General features: G+C 38.9%; 2 protein-coding genes across 2 annotated transcripts in view; both read left to right on the top strand.

Moving 5' to 3' along the window:
• Nucleotides 1-7,313, top strand: part of LOC124244548 (collectin-12-like) — a 41,482-nt gene extending 34,169 nt beyond the window's left edge. Inside the window, 1 exon segment of the mRNA XM_046671173.1 lies at nucleotides 6,983-7,313. Within this exon segment, the coding sequence (XP_046527129.1) occupies nucleotides 6,983-7,313 (331 nt within the window).
• Nucleotides 7,174-16,692, top strand: part of LAMA3 (laminin subunit alpha 3) — a 253,780-nt gene continuing 244,261 nt past the window's right edge. Inside the window, exon 1 of the mRNA XM_046670883.1 lies at nucleotides 7,174-7,648. Coding sequence (XP_046526839.1) covers nucleotides 7,370-7,648 — 279 coding nt within the window. The 5' untranslated portion in view covers nucleotides 7,174-7,369. The remainder of the gene's footprint in view (nucleotides 7,649-16,692) is intronic.

Raw genomic sequence — 16,692 nt, 5'->3', positions numbered from 1 at the left:
TTTAAGAGAGTCATTAAAGAGCATTAAGTGATGAGAGATTTCAGTGGTCATATGGTTTACAAAATTGTCTATTAGCCCTATGTTCTAGGGCTCAAGTGGAACTAATTCAATTTGAATTTTGCCAAATATTTGCCAACCCACTGCTCTGTGTAAGCACTTCTACTGAGATGCATACAAAGAAAAAAAATTCTTGGGCCAGCCTCTGTCCTCAAGAGTTTTCATCCTTTATTGTTAAATAGCCCTTTATTGGGTCAGTTGGGCAAATTCTCACCAAAATGCATGTTTCTGAGGTGATGCATTTTGGACATGGAAACAAAGTGCAGTGTTGCTGAGCTAGCTGGTGGCATATTTTAACCCTGCCAATAGTGATACCTCTTGTGGTCACAGAGACTATTCAACAGGATTCAAGGCCTTAAACTTAGGGTGACCAAAATGGAGAAAATGTGGAAATGATGCAAGAAGATATTTTTAGAGGCTGCTTTTTAATTTTCACTCAAAATCTCTGCCAGATAAATTGTTAACCTTCATGTCAAGAGAATGAAGTCCTCATTTCTTAAATCTCCACTAATCCTGGGCAAGATGATTTAATTACTCGCTACCTGATTTTAACTCATTCACAAAATGAGAATAATGCCTTCCACTCCCTTACCTTTCAGGATTAGCTCTGGGCTGATAGGAAAAAATTTCATTGTCAAGAAAAGGTACAATTACATAGGTGTGGGCTTTCTTTTATCCTAGCACTACTGCTTGTAGTAACACACACCTGGGGTGGAGAAAAGGAATCCTCCTTAATGACAAATGTATAAAATTACTTGCTCTGCCCAAGTGCATATTTCACATAAAGGCCAAACTGGAGTGTGTGAAGCAAGAGCTGGAGAGGAAATTCATGCAGTTGGAATGTGAATTCTTCATAGGGTCTTTGGCAGAACTAACCATGAGGGAGTGCCCTAATGGGAGGTACCAGTGTCAAGGTTCCAACCAAGATAGAATGTGCCTGCAGTGAGCAGAAACACTGAATACAGAGAATTCCTCTCCAGTTTGGTTAACACTGGGGATTCTGAGCTCAGAAGATGAACCAGACACAGGCCATGAGCCAAGGGAGCAACACTACTTTACAAAGAGCCCTTAGATCTAGGGGCCTGGAGCAGGGAACCCCACACCAAATGAGAGCTGTAAGTCCAGGCAGGCACTCAGCTGGGTTCTGGACACCATTGTGTTGTACTGAGGACTTGGGCCAGTCCCTTAACCTTGACTTCTTAAATATAAATAAAAGTAGTTGGCATTAGATTTGTGTTTTCTGAAGCCCAGGGGTCTAGGGGCAATGTGAACTTTTCAAAATGACCAGTAGAAACCCTACCTTTATTTAGAATATAACAACACAAGCTAATGGGAGCACACTCTCTGCACTTTGGACTGGAATGGTTTAAGCTCAGCATGGTCATACTAATTATTTCATGCTAATCAAAAAACTATATTAGCTTACAGTTATAAGCTATATAGCTTATAAGTTATAAGCTATATAGCTTATTTATGTAGATCTTTGATAACATAGAAAATATTTGTTAAGAAATATAGTTAGTGAAATTCTGTCCAATTTCTTCTCCCTTTCCAAGTCATGGGAGAAGAGCAACAAAACATATATATAATAACAAAAAAATATACATATCTATACGAAAGGGACGTCGTTGAGTTTGATTATACCCTTGCAACACACTCAGTTTATCACCTTTGCATGTCTAGGTTCGTGACTTGAGGAAATTCTTTTCAACAATGACAAGCTGAATTTTCATCTTAAGATCTGAAGGACATAGCTATGCATGAATCACTTCTGAAGTATTAGGAGGCCAGCCAAACCCCAAATTCACCTGTATTAGATTGGGTTTGTTTATACCCAACTATCCACGTCTGTCTCACCCACTCCTCTAGGGTTAAGTAAACTAATTGCTTCTTTTGTGCTGGGGACACTTCTGCAGTCTTCATACTTCAGATAGGCCTCAAATGGGTGGCTTTTTCCTCAATCCTCCCAGGGTCCTTCTAGGAGCATGAACTGGGAATCAGAAGCCCTGGGTCTTCTTTATTATTCCTATTTTTCTTAAAACATGAGCAAGTCATTTAATTTCTTCAAGCATAATCTTTCCCCATTAAAACACAACAGCCCCATCTTACCTTAAAAGCATATGTGCCTTATATTTGCTGCTTTAGGCTTTCAAAGCACTTGCTCACACATTTCTTCATTTAAACTTCGGAGCAGCCTTTCTCCCCTCCCCCAACCAAAGTGTCGTTATTGTCCTTATGTCTCCCATATCTGGGACTGTGGAGGGTAGGTGTTCCTGGGATGTTTGTTTTGGATACATAATCTTTAGAGAGATGACTACACTAACAGAGATTAACTTTAGATATGTAGCTTTTATTTGTTCATGTTTAAAGTTATTTTCAGTGGGCAAACACACTTATTGTACTCTGACACCACAAAGTTATTTTAAAACTGCAATGACAATGAGAAGTCAATGGTATAGGGGCTGGCCCAGTGGCTGAGTGGTTAAGTTCGTGTGCTCCACTTTGGGGCCCGGGGTTTGCCAATTCGGATCCTGGGCGCAGACCTACACACTGCTCATCAGCCACGCTGTGGCAGCATCCCACACAGAAGAGCTAGAAGAACTTACAAGGAGTATATACAACTATGTGCTGGGGCTTTGGGGAGAAAAAAAAAAGAGGAAGATTGGCCACAAATGTTAGCTTAGGTCCAATCTTCCTCACCAAAAGAAAAAAAAAAAGTCAATGGTATGACGTGTCTTCTGACTAAAGAATATAATAAGATATATCAAAGAGAAATAAAGTGATTGTGTAATATAGTAAATTTGTGCGTCATGCTCTTAATTGTTGCCTTTTTTAGCAAAATATGAAGTTCTGTGAGGAAGAAGCCTTGATCTGAATCCACAGATGGTCAGTTCTGCTGTTCAGAACATCTCAGTGAAATGGCCTGGCATTGTGGAAGAGTTACTGGCTAGGTAGAGATCAGCTTCGTTAATTTAGCCTTTGCGGTCATATTTGCATATTAATAAAATAATTTTGGAAGCTTAGCCATTTGTTGAATGTTGTCCTTTAAATAATCTTGTGGTTGGAAGGACTTTATAAAAAGTACGTAAAATATATCTTTCTCACTTTCTCTCAATCTTCTTTCATTGACTTAGGCCCATTCCACTTTGGGCAGGACTATTCCAGGTAGGGCTGGGCATTCGTTCAGTTGATTTCTTAAAATATAGAAAGTTCTTATTTGGGCAAAACGATATAGTTCATTACTGGAAAAATGTAAAAATATAGACAAGCAAAAAGAACAATACAGAAATGATCCCTTTTCTCTTCATCCCACCTATCCACTCTTCAACATTCTATTGTATAGATTCCAAGATCTTTTTGAGTCTGCCTTCACACACGAGCATGCACATCTTCATATATATATATATAAATAATTTTTATATTTAATCTATATTTCAATTCTGCAAAAATTCTTTTTTAATAGTAGCTGTATTAAGGTATAATTCACATACCATAAATTCACTTTTAAAGTGTATAATTCAGTGGTTTTTATTATATTCACAGAGTTGTAAACCATCACGAGTATCTAATTCCAGAGAATTTTCATCATTCCCAAAAGAAACTCCATATCCATTAGCAGTTACTCCCCATACAATATTTAGCCTTTTGTGTCTAGCTTCTTTCTCCTAGTGTAACATCTCCAAGGTTCATCTGTGTTGTAGTATGTATCAGAAATTCACTTCTGTATATGGCTGAGTGATATCCCATTGTATGGAAATAACACATTTTGGGCATCTACTCTTCAGTTGGTGAACATTGGGTTGTTTTCACTTTTTGACCATTATGAACACTGCTATGAACATTATTGTATAAGTTTTTATGTGGACATATGTGTTCAATTCTTTTGAGTATATACTTAGGATTGCAACTGCTGGGTCACATGGTAACATTATGTTTACAACTTTTGAGGAATTACCAAAGTATTTTCCAAAGTATCTGCTTCATGCTGCATTCCCACCAGCAATGTGTAGGGGTTCTAATTTCTCCATATCCATACCAACACTTGTTATTGTCTTTTTGATTATAGCCATCCTAGTGGGTGTGAAGTGGTATGTCATTGTGGTTTCGATTAGCATTTCTTTGATGACTAATGATGTTGAGCATCTTTCCGTGTGCTTATCAGCCATTTTTATGTTTTCTTTGAAGAAATGTCTATTCAAATCCTTTTTCATCATTTAATTGTCTTTTTTTTTTTAATGGTAGAGTTGTAGAGTCCTTTATTCTGGATAAGACTCTCTTATTAGATATTTGATTTGCAAATATTTTTTCCCATTTTGGGGGGTGTCTTTTCACTGTTTTGATGGTACCCTTTGAAGAGTAAAAGCTTTTAAATTTGATGAGGATCAATTTATTTTTTCTTTTGTTGTGTGTGCTTTTGATTTCATATCTAAGAAACCATTGCCTAATCCAATGCCACAAATATTTACTCCTATGTTTTTGTCTAAGAGTTTTATAATGTTAGCTCCTATATTTAGATCTTTGATTCATTTTGAGTTAATTTTTGTATATAGTGTGAGGTAGGCATCCAAATTGATTTGTTTGCTTGTGAGTATTCAGTTGTCCTTGCACTATTTATTGAAAAGATTACTGTTTCCCCATCGAATGGTCTTGGCACCATTCAAAATGGTGAAAATCAAGTGACCATAAACATAAGGGTTTATTTCTGGACTCCCAATTCTGTTTCATTGATCTATATGTTTATCTTTATGCCAATACCACACTGTCTTGATTACCATAGCTTTATATTAAGTTTTGAAATTGGAAAGGGTGAGTTTTCCAACTTTGTTCTTTTTTAGGATTGTTTTGGCTATTCTGGGTCCCATGAATTTTAGGATCAACTTGTCAATTTCTGCAAAAAAAATCATCTGAGATTTTGATAGTGACTGCATTGAATCTGTAGATTGTTTTGGGGAATATTGTCATTTTAGCAATATTGTCTCCCAATCCATGAACATGGGATACTTTTCCATTTATTTAGATCTTCTTTAATTTCTTTGAAAGATGTTTTGTAGTTTTTATTGTACGAGTCTTGCTCTTCTTTTAAATAATGATTTATTAAATAAATAAATTTATCCCTAATACTTTTATTCTTCTTGGTTCTAATGTAAATGGTTCTAATGTTAATTTCATTCTTGGATTGTTCATTGCTAGTGTTTAGAAATACAATTGGGTTTTACATACATATATTATTTTATATCTTTTTTCCATTAAAATATTGTGAACATCTTTCAATTTCAGAAAATATACTTCTATAACATCATTTTAATGACCTTGTAATATTTCACTATGTGGCTATACCACAATTTATTTAACCAGCTTCTTATTATTCACTATGTGGATATACCACAATTTATTTAACCAGCTTCTTATTATTTAACCAGATATTTAGGTTCTTTTAAACTTAAAAACAAATTTATAAATAACTCTGATAAGTACTTGCCATTAAGTCTTTGCAAACTTCCCTGATTATTTGCTAGATATAAATCTCCACAAGGAGAATTGTTGGGTAAAATACATGCACATTGGAGTCATTTGCTAAGCACTCCTGAAAAGTTATAAGGTTTTCACTTCAACCCAGGGTGTGAGCCTTGCTTCCCTTAATTCTCTTCAACTTTCAGTTTTATCATTTAAAAAAATCTTTTCCAGTTTGACAGGTGAAAGATGAGTCTCGTTGGTGTTTGCTTGCATTTCAGTTCCCAGGAAGGTCAAACATTTTTTTCATATGCTTCTTAGCTTAAATTTTTTTTTCCGTGAATTGAATTAGGTTTCTTTGCCTTGAGTGCTCAACTTTTCCAAATTGTTTTGTAAAAGCAGTTTATATTGGTCATAATATCATGTCATTTGGGGTATGAATTTTATCCTCCCTCATTTGTTTTCTACTTATCCTCCCTCATATTGTTTTCTCAGATAAATGGAGTGATATTGAATAAATTACTCCAGCAGTCACGCTAGCCACCCTTGGCCTGGCTGAGATTTGGTCTTCTATGCAGGACACGTCACCAAAACAGAGCCCTCATATGCCCTCTGAACAATTAGAGGAGGCTGTCATTGCTGCCAGCCAGGAAGGACAGGACAGAAGTGCCCAGAGGAAGCCGGACTGGAGCTTTGAAGGATGGAGAAGGAAAAAAGAAGGAGGGTGTGAGAGGGCTGCTTGAGCAAAGATTGAGATGGGGATAAAACCCGTACGCTTTAAGGAAGAGAGAACTGACCAGTACATCTATTAAACGCTGGGATGCATTGCAGAGGGAAGGAAGTGTGTCTATTTAATCTTCTGTTTGTTCTTCAAAAATAAAAAGAGGAAAGGAATTTGTGAGCATAACACCAAAAGGAGAAGCCGTAAAGACTGATAAGTTGACTACACAAAAACTAAAAGTTTGTACAGCAAAAAGCACCATAACTAAACAAAAATGGAAAACAAATGGAGGATAAAATTTATACCAGAAAAGACATGACATTAATGAATAATATATAAATTGATTTTATAAAACAATTTTGAGAAGCTGGGCACTCAGGGCTAAGAAACCTAATACAATCCACAGACAAAAAATAAATTTAAAATTTAGCAGATTGGGCATCTAAAGGATTTCCTCCAGGCTACCTTTCCAGCTTGGCAAACTGCAACATGCGCTATTGGCTGTCTTTTACATGCGTGCGTTCCGCCACTGCCAATGCCCCGTGAGCTCCTTTGATCGCAGACTCAGCATGTGGCTGCAGTGCCATAGATATCGTTGGCGCACAGTGTTTGAGAATTGGCGCGACTTGTTTTTTAACGTTTGGGACTTGTCTGGGCGATCACAATGTCTTTGACGTAAGTTCTGAAGGCAGTGGCAGTTTCCTCTGCTGTCGCACTCAAATTCACTGCAAGCCTCCTTCCCCCTTATCCGAGGTCCAGAGCTGGCTTTTGTGACTGGTCTGAGACCGTAAGTATCTGGAGAGGTGAAGGATCTGATTTCTGCCCTGGCCGTGGGAAGGTGGGGCGGTCCCGCCCCCCGAAGTCGCTAGAGTGGGAGCCGGGGAACGCCTTTTCGCCTTCCCCGCCCACGAAGTTTGCTGCGCCCTGGCAGAGACGACATCTGCTGGCCCGAGGCTGGGCGCTGTCAGTTCCTGGTCCGGCGGGTGCCCGCTCCAGCCGCTGCAGGTTCCAGAACAGAAAAGCCGCCTCCAGGCTGCAGATCCGCCGCCGCCCACACCCGAGGCTGCGCCCGCTGGTCGCGTGACGAGCCTGCCGCCAGGACAGCGGTGCCCCGCAGGCAGGAGGACCGTGCACGGCTGGATGGCGGCGGCAGCGCGGGCTCGGGGCTGGGCACCACGGCGGGTCCTGCTGCTGCTGCTGCTGCTGCTGCTGCCCGCCGTGTGCGCGGCTGCCCGGGAATCCCCGGCCGCGGCCCGGCTCAGCCTGCACCCGCCCTACTTCAACCTGGCCGAGGCAGCGAAGATTTGGGCCACTGCCACCTGCGGAGAGCGGGAGCCCGGCGGCGCGCGGCCCCGGCCCGAGCTCTACTGCAAGTTGGTGGGGGGGCCCACCGCCCCGGGCAGCGGTCACACCATCCAGGTAATGTTCCCCGGAGAGAGAGAGAGAGGCGGCGAGGAGCGAGGGGCGGGCTCCCTCCCCGCGCGTGCCAGCGACCCGGGGCGAAGGGATTGGGCCCTTTTCCCACGCGCACTGGGGACCCAGGCGAAGGAAGGGCTCCCCCAACCCCCGCGCGGGCCGGCGAGGTGGGCGCGGTGCCCCAGGAGTGACAGATCCTGTGGAAGCACCGCCCTTGCCACGCGCCGCCAGAGGCAGGGATGGCTAAAGCACGCGAGGTGAGGGAAGGCTGAGGTTGAGTTTGGACGAGCAGAGGAGAAAGTCGGAAGCAGCGCTCTAGGGGGGTGCCTGGAACTGTGGTCCCGTCAGGCCTCCGTCACCCAGGTGGTCCGCCTCCTTCCAGACCCTTCCTTTCGAGGCCATTCTTCTTCCAGACCTTATTCGGAGAAGTTGGCAGCAGTTGGCTTCCGTGGTGTATTTTAAGAGAGAACTTCTAGGTTATAGCAGTAGTGTCACTCTGATGTCACCGAAAATATGCACTTCACCCCACTGCCTGAAGTGCCATCATTCAGTCACTTGAGGCGAATGAGACTTGAAGTGGACAGAGGTAGAGTTGGCGCTCAGAGTCCATCAGAAGTTCTTATGGCGAACACCTAGCGTAAATGACGGTGTCGCTGGTGCTTAATCAGCATCTGTAGGTGTGGCAGATCTTAACACGCGATTCTCACAACCGAGCTGGGAACTGGATCAGGCTAGCAGGTGAAGAAACGTGCCTGGGTCGTAAAGTAGGGCAGCTGGATTTGAACCCAGCCCTGACTCCAAATCCTCTTTACACTAAGTCGTGATTGCCTCCCTCCCTCTCTTGGGAAGTATTGCTGAGGAACAGAAAAGAATTGCGGGAAGAGAGTAATTTTGGAGCTTCGGCTCCAAAAGCCACAGATTATCATTAAGAATCTAGGTCAGTGTTTCAGAAGCTCTTTTGACTCTGCACTTCCATAAATGACAAGTTGTTGAACATGCAATGCCAATATATGCTTATTTATTTAAATTATATGCATGTATTATGTTAATATATTGTGTGTACTATAAAACATGCAAAATATAAAATAATGATAAAAATACTTTTAATTGCCTTTATTAACTGCCCCAAGTAATTTTGCTTTCTCTAAATATTTTATTTTTGACTGTGCATAACTATTTGTAAATATACAAATACACAAATGTAATTATGTGTATAATTATTTTCACAAGTTTAGTTTAACCCTTATGGCAATTCAAAGTTGACTTTACATTACTACTTGAATTTAGTGGTTGTTATAGCTGAAAACATACCTCAAAAAATACATAGATTCAAATGGAAGAACTTCAATGATTACTGAGTTCCAGAACCGGCCGTGTAATTTACAGTCTATTGCAAAATGAAAATGTGGAGCCCTTTGTTCAAAAATTATGTATTCAAAATGCTGATAACAGAGCATTGAACTGAGCGAGGGGCCTTTCCAAGCGTGGGGCCCTGTGTGACTGCACAGATCTCATGCAGTCTGAGTTTACTAAATCATGGTACTCATATTTCTGCCCCATCCTTCAATTATTCTGAAATTTTTTTAAAGTAGAAACTTGGCCAGTAACTGTTCATTTTTCAAGCGGCATTCAGTACTTCCTGGTAGGAAGGCATTGTGTTTTAAACAATAGATTCAAAACACACTGCAAGTCTTCTTTTGGAAAATATTAAAATGTGTTACAAAATTGTTTCCGTGTTTTTAAAATGTGCAAATATGAGAACTTTTAGAGTAACACAGTTCTATCTTTTCAGCAACAAAAGATGAAACATTTCCAAATATCTGTTTTTCAAAACGCTCTTTATAAAACATAACATTTCTTTAGAATGGTATTTACTTTTTTACACATTGTTAAAACACCACCTTTGCTTTGATGGAACAGAGTAAGTACCTCTATTGTTGGGTAAATATCTATCAGGTAGTATGTTACTGGCAGCCACTTGTCATTCCAGAAAAAGTCAGCACATTTGAAATTTTTGTGAAAAGAAAGTGTAACTCATCTTTAAATTTGAAAGGTCTTTTAAGTACTTTACCATGAGATAACCAGTGAACCTTTGTGGTCAAAAGAGTTTCTTGGTGACTCCCCATTTCAGTACAAGGTTGTAACTATTCTGCTGTGTAGGAGACTAGAATCCACATGTCCACTTAACCAGGCACATGTAAGCTTCGACGTGTCCTCATAAGATGATAGCGTCCTCTTCCCTTGGACAGACGCTCAGGACCATTGGTGCCTTGTGACTAGCTGACTTGTGAACTGGGTGAAGGCCCCTAAGCAATCTGTATATTAAATATTGGTAAAACTGAATTTCTTCATTTTTAAGTAAAATAAACAAGTGTTAGTATTCCCTTCTTGCACCCCACTGGATTTCCTGGCACACCAAACTTTGGAGAGAACTGTTCCAATTATGGCGAGAGTAAATGCAAGGAGAAAGAAGGTGTCAAGGAAATTTTCAACTGTCTACTTTGCCCCAAATTTGCCTGGGAACGGGCCAACCCTCCTTCTCTTCCAGTGGTCTTGTTGTTGATTGCTCATAGGTTGACACTAATGTTTTGGACGTCCAGAAAAGTCACTTTTCCTGTTCTGATTGATTTGCCACAATTGATCGTTAAACCTGGGTTCACAGTCCTGTGTAGAGTAGGAAGTAGCTTTCTGATGTCACTCAGCAGACTGCATTTCTAGGCCGGGGTGTAGCCTCAGAAAAAGAACACTATCTGGTGTTATGCCATATTCTTCCCTAAAAATAAGGGGTGAACAAAAGCTCTGCTAAGTAGTGTTTTTTGCTTTCAGTTGAGGGCTTGAGAACATGCACGGATTGCTGATGTGAGAGGTCCTAACCCAAGGAGGAGAGCAGTGTGTCAGAGACCAGAAGGGGCCAGGCTACTAGATACTCCCTCTAGCCCAGTCTTGGCAGCAGCTGGTACAGACCTGCCTTTCAGAACGGTGATGAGTGATGGCAGATGGGAGAAGGGAAGAGAGATTATGATTAATCAGTTGGTTGTACCTAAGTGATAATTGTCTTGAATCTGCTCATGCACAGCTTAAGATGGGAAATAGAGAAGAGTTAACTAAAACAGTTCTATTTCTGTAAACCTTCTAAAAATAGATCTATGGGGCCAGCCAGGGTTTAGAATTTCAGGCCAAAAGAATTTTACAAAAAATGTAAAAAATGAATAAAAGTCATGTCTTACAATGAATTCTGTTTATGGTCCTGATTCTGTAATAACAATGCTGATACTTGAGTGGTAGCATGTGTCAACAGGCAGGATATTTTAAAAGTCTGAATTTTGTGTGTTGTGTGAAAAATGTTCATTGTGGTTTCTCTGGACTTAAGATTCATTAAATAAGATTTTGGATATTTGTTACTGTTCAGCCATTAAGTTTTTGGTGTTTTGAGAGCTCTGAGATTCAGGGATCCTGACTGTAGTTCACAGCTGTCTCCCCACTGCTCAGCACAAAGCCTGGAGCAGTATAGGTGTTCAGAAAATGCTGAATGGAAGGATGGTAGAGTGAAGATACAGCTGAAGACTGTAAAGAAGTTAAGGTAAAGAGTAGACAAGAAAAATATGCCAATTACTTCTATTCTGCTGAAAAGTAATTACAACCGAAATATGTCACACTTTGCGCTTTAATTTTAAAAGTTTACTTATGAAATCTAAAGAGATTATTATTTACTGACATCTGATAGAGATGATGATAAAATAGAAGTGGAAGGCTGTGTGGAAAATATAACCTTGTGTTAGGTTTAGCTTGGCATAAACAGGATACTCACAAGGAATGAAATGCACATATTTACCAAACATATGATCTTAATTTTGTTCATTGACAGTTAAACACATCTTGTGTATGTTTCTTTGTTACCCTTTGGTTTATGCACAGGAATGTGTATCTAACCTGAATGATATTGATAGAGAAGCACATACACATGAATTATCGCTAAGAGTGAGAGTGTTTGTCCCAAAGCAGTCTCAGTTGTGTGTTTGTGTAACTTTGACTAATGGCCCTCCTCAGGAAACTCCACTTCATTAAGCCTCGGTTTATAGAACCATTGTGTTTGTTACCTTCAACAAGAGCCTTTTCCTGTGTGAAACTGGTGTAAACATCTTGAGCAAGGGCTGAGAAATCTAAGACAATTTACTATGTCCACCGATATATTTGTAACAATTATTAATGATGAGTTATTTTGAGACTTCAGACAAATGACTACCGTCAGCAATTTAAGGATGAATAATTTTTTTTAAAAAAAGGATTTTGCTAATAGTTGTTCTGTGTTCGTGGGCACTAACCAAAGTTTAGCAATGAAAGTTTATGTATAAATCATTTGAAGAAGATAAATGTGTTTTCCTTTAGAGAGCCAAGTTCTCTTACCGGCAAAGAAGCGTGGTTCCACACTCCAGAACCTCAGCAATTTAAACGAGTTGCTCAACAAATCACAGATTGCTAAAGCTCACAGACCTTCCTGGTCCCTGGTGAATAGCTGGAACTGGGAATGTTTAATCTTTGAATTGCAAGATTCTACTTCACGCTCTGAATTACTTGTGCCATTGAGAGTGTGTAATCTAAGAAAAAGAAATCTACAGTCTTCGAGAAAGGAGAGGACAAAAGGGTATTGATTTCAGCCCCTTACAAGAAAGCTGTATCTAAACCATTACAAAAAGATGGTGTTAGTGCACCTATGAATGTGAAAATTACGTTTTCTTCATATCTTTTACCAAAACTAGATTGAAGCATGAGAGTCATTTTTAACAGCTTTTTGAGGCATAATTTAAATCCCATAACATGCATCCATTGTAAATGTGAATTCAATAATTTTTAGTAGATTTATAGAGTTGAGCAACTTTCACTAGAATCCAGTTTTAGAACATTGCCATCAGCCCCAAAAGTTCTCGTGTGCCTGTGTACTCAATTTGTGCACCTGTCTCCACTAGTTTGATTTCTGTCTCTAAAGATATGCCTTTTCTGGAAATTTCTTATAAATGGAATCATACAACATGTGGTCTTTTGTGTCTGAGTTCTTTCACTTAGCATGATGACTTTGGGGTTCGTTCATTCATATTGTTGCATGATTTAGTAGTTTGTTTCTTTTTATTGCAGAAAATAGTATTCCGTTGTATGGCTTTACCTCATTTTCTTTATCTGTTCACTAATTGATGGACATTTTCGCTGTTTCTAGGTCTTCACTAATATAAGTAATACCGGTATGAGCATTCACAAACAAATCTTTGTGTGGGCATAAGTTTTCGGTTTTCTTGGGTAGATTCCTAGGAGTGGAATGGCTACATGGTATAGCAAGTGTATGTTTACATTTTTGAGAAACAGCCTGTTACTGAAATGGGGTGTTGATATCTCTGATTATTATTATAGAACTATTTCTCCCTTAAATTTTGTCAATTTTTGCTTCATGTATATTTGAGGCTCTTTGGTGCAGATATATTTAAATTGTTAAATCTTTTTGATGGATTGGCCTGTCTATCAATGTGTGATGTCCATCTTTATCTTTTGTAACAAATTTTGACTTAAAGTTTATTTTTTCTGATATTAGTATAGCCACCTCACCTCTCTTTTGGTTACTATTTACATGGAATACCATTTTCTATCCTTACACTTTCAGTTTATTTGTGTCTTTCAATATAAAGTGAGTCTCTTGTGGACATCATATATTTGAATCATGGTTGCTTTTTGAAAATCTCTTCTGCCAATCTCTGCCTTTTAATTGATAAGTCTAATCCATTTACATTTAAAGTGATTAGTGATACAGAAGGACTTATTTCTGCCCTTTTGCTGTTTGTTTTCTATATCTTATATTTTTTTAGTTCTTCAGTTCCTCCATTACTACCTTCTTTATGTTTAATTTCTTTTTATAATGTACCATTTTGATTTCCCCCTAATTTCCTTTTCTGTATATTTTTTAGTTATTTTCTTAGTGATTACTCTGGGAATTACAATTAACATCCTAAATTTATAACAGTCCAGTTTGAGTTGATATCAACGTAGCTTCAATAGCGTCCAAAACTCTGCTCCTATACAGGTCTTTCCCTCCTCTTTATGAATTTATTGTCACAAATTATATCTTTACACACTGTTGCCCATCAACATAAATATGTAATTAGTGTTCTATGCATTTGTCTTTTAAATAATATAGAAAAAATGAGTTACAAACATAGTAATGCCGGCTTTTCTATTTATGTACTTATCTGTACTGATATTCTTTATTTCTTCATATGACTGTCTAGTGTCCTTTCATTTCAGGTCAAAGGACTCCCTTTAGCATTTCTTATAGGGTAGGACTACTAGCAACAAACGCCTTCAATTTTTTTTCTTTTTTGAGGACAATCAGCCCTGAGCTAACTACTGCTAATCCTCCTCTTTTTGCTGAGGAAGATTGGCCCTGAGCTAACATCCATGCTCATCTTCCTCTCTTTTTTTTTATACGTGGAATGCCTACCACAGCATGGCTTTTGCCAAGGAGTGCCATATCTGCACCTGGGATCCAAACCAGCGAACCCCGGGCTGCCGAGAAGTGGAATGTGCGAACTTAACCACTGAGCCACTGGCCCGGCCCCCCTCAATTTTTGTTTATTTGGAAATATCCTAATTTTTTCATCATTTTTGAAGGATAATTTTACCAGATATAGAAGTCTTGACTGACAGCTTTTTTTCTTTCAGCACTTTGAATATCTCATCTCACAGCCTTCTGGTGTCCATAGTTTACAATGAAAAATAGGCTGTTCATCTTATTGAGGATCCCTTGTATGTGATGAATTGCTTCTCTCTTGCTGCTTTCAAGATTTTCTCTTTATCTTTTGACAGTTTGATTATAATCTGTCTTTGTGTGGATCTCTTTGACTTTATCCTACTTGGAGTTTGTTAAGTTTCTTGGATTTGTAGATTCATGTATTTCATCAAATTTGGAAAGTTTTGACCATTATTTCTTCAAATATCTTTTCTGCCTCTGTCTCTCTTCTCTCTTTCTGGAACTCCCATAAGGTGTATGTTAGTCCATTGTATAGTTTTCCACAGGTCGTGGGCTTTGCTTATTTTTCTTCATTCTCTTTTCTTTCTTATCCTCAGGCTGGATCATTTCAGTCAACTTTTATCTTCAAGTTTGCTGATTGTAGTTTGTTGTAGGTTTTTGAATAGATTCCAGAGTTCTGAAAAAGTTCATCCGGGCAGTTTTTGCAAGATTAATGATTGCTTGAGTGCAGCAAGAGATCCTTTAAGCTCCTTCCTCTGCCATTTTTGGTGCTATCCCCACATCGTTTTTTTTTTAGTGCTTCCTTACTTTCTGATACCAGAAGATGTTCCAGAGTCATTTTTTATTTTCTTTGGGTCCAGCCTTGGAACTATTTTTCCAAGGAGCTCTGTTTTTTTTTTAATTGAGTGTGGTGTTTAGAAATCAAGATCTGGGTATGAGGTGTGCTGGTGCATCATTGCTTCTAGACCCTTTCAGTGGACAGAGCTAGGAAATATATGTATATCTACTAAAACCTATATATACACACATCTACATTAGAAATGCAGCTGATTTTTGCATATTGATCTTGTATCCTATGGCCTTGCCGTAGTTTTTTTATAGACTCTTTAAGATTTTCTACATACACGATTATGTTCTTTCTTTCTTGTCAATCTGTACGTCTTTAATTTATTTTTATTTTAACTCATTCATTCATTCACAAAAACTTATTAAGTGGCTCTTACATGCCAGGCACCATGCTAGTTGCTGAGGATGCAAAGATGATCCAAACATAATCTTTCTGTAGATGACCAGCCTTTTTATGGCCTAATTTCTTGAAAGAGCAGGGAAACTCCAATGAGGGAAAATATAATATCACCTCATTGTATATATTATCAAATTACTCTCACTTAGAGGTGAAGAAGTCTGGCTCTACAATCACGTAGACCTGAGTTTAAATTCTAACTCTACCAGCTCTCTGACTTTGGAAAATTGCATAATCTCAATTTCCCCATATACAAAACAAGATTAGTAATAGTGTCTATCTCACAGGTTTATTGGGAGGATAAAAAGCACTTAGTATATTTCTTGATGCACAGTTAGTGCTCAATAAATGTGTTTTTTAAAATTTTTTATTGAGTTAATGATAAATTACAATCTTGTGAAATTTCAGTTGTATATTATTGTCTGTCAGTCATGTTGTAGATGCAACCCTTCACCCTTTGTGCCCACCCCCTCTTTCCCCTGGTAGCCACTAATCTGTTCTCTTTGTCCACAGGTTTAAATTCCTCATATGAGTGGAGTCATACAGAGATTGTCCTTCTCTATCTGGCTTATTTCACTTAACGTAATTCCCTCAAGGTCCATCCATGTTGTTGCAAATGGGACGATTTTGTTCTTTTTTATGGCTGAGTAGTATTCCATTGTATATATATATATATATGCACCACATCTTCTTTATCCAATCATCTGTTGATGGGCACTTAGATTGCATCCATGTCTTGGCTATTGTAGATAATGCTGCAATAAACATTGGGGTGCATAGGATTTTTGGAATTGCTGACTTCAAGCTCTGTGGATAGATACCCAGTAGTGGAATAGCTGGATCATATGGTAGTTCTATTTTTAATTTCTTGAGGAATCTCCATACTATTCTCCATAGTGGCTGCACCAGTTTTCATTCCCACCAGCAGTGTATGAGCATGCTAAGAGCACCTCCTTCATAAACTGTTGTGACAATTAAGATGTCAATATGTGTAAAGTGCTTTAGAGCAGTGCCAAATATCAGTAAGTGTTATATAAGTACATGTGAAATTAATACCCTGCACCAAACAGGGGAGCCTAGCAACCAGGGAGGCTGTTCTCCCCGCTCACCATTCTGTCCCCATATTTGGTGTCACTCCTGTATACAGTACGTGCAGGATATGGTGCAACTTGAAAGTAAAGGAAAATTACTTCTTTTCCCCTCTTCTCACAGTTAAGATGTCTACAGACAATCTAATTAAAACCCATATTTCTTTCTAGCTAATATTCATTTATTTATTCCAGATGTATTTTC

This window comes from Equus quagga, chromosome 9 (genome assembly GCF_021613505.1).
Source record: "Equus quagga isolate Etosha38 chromosome 9, UCLA_HA_Equagga_1.0, whole genome shotgun sequence".
Lineage (NCBI taxonomy): Eukaryota > Metazoa > Chordata > Mammalia > Perissodactyla > Equidae > Equus > Equus quagga.
This window is presented reverse-complemented; position numbering and strand designations above follow the sequence as displayed.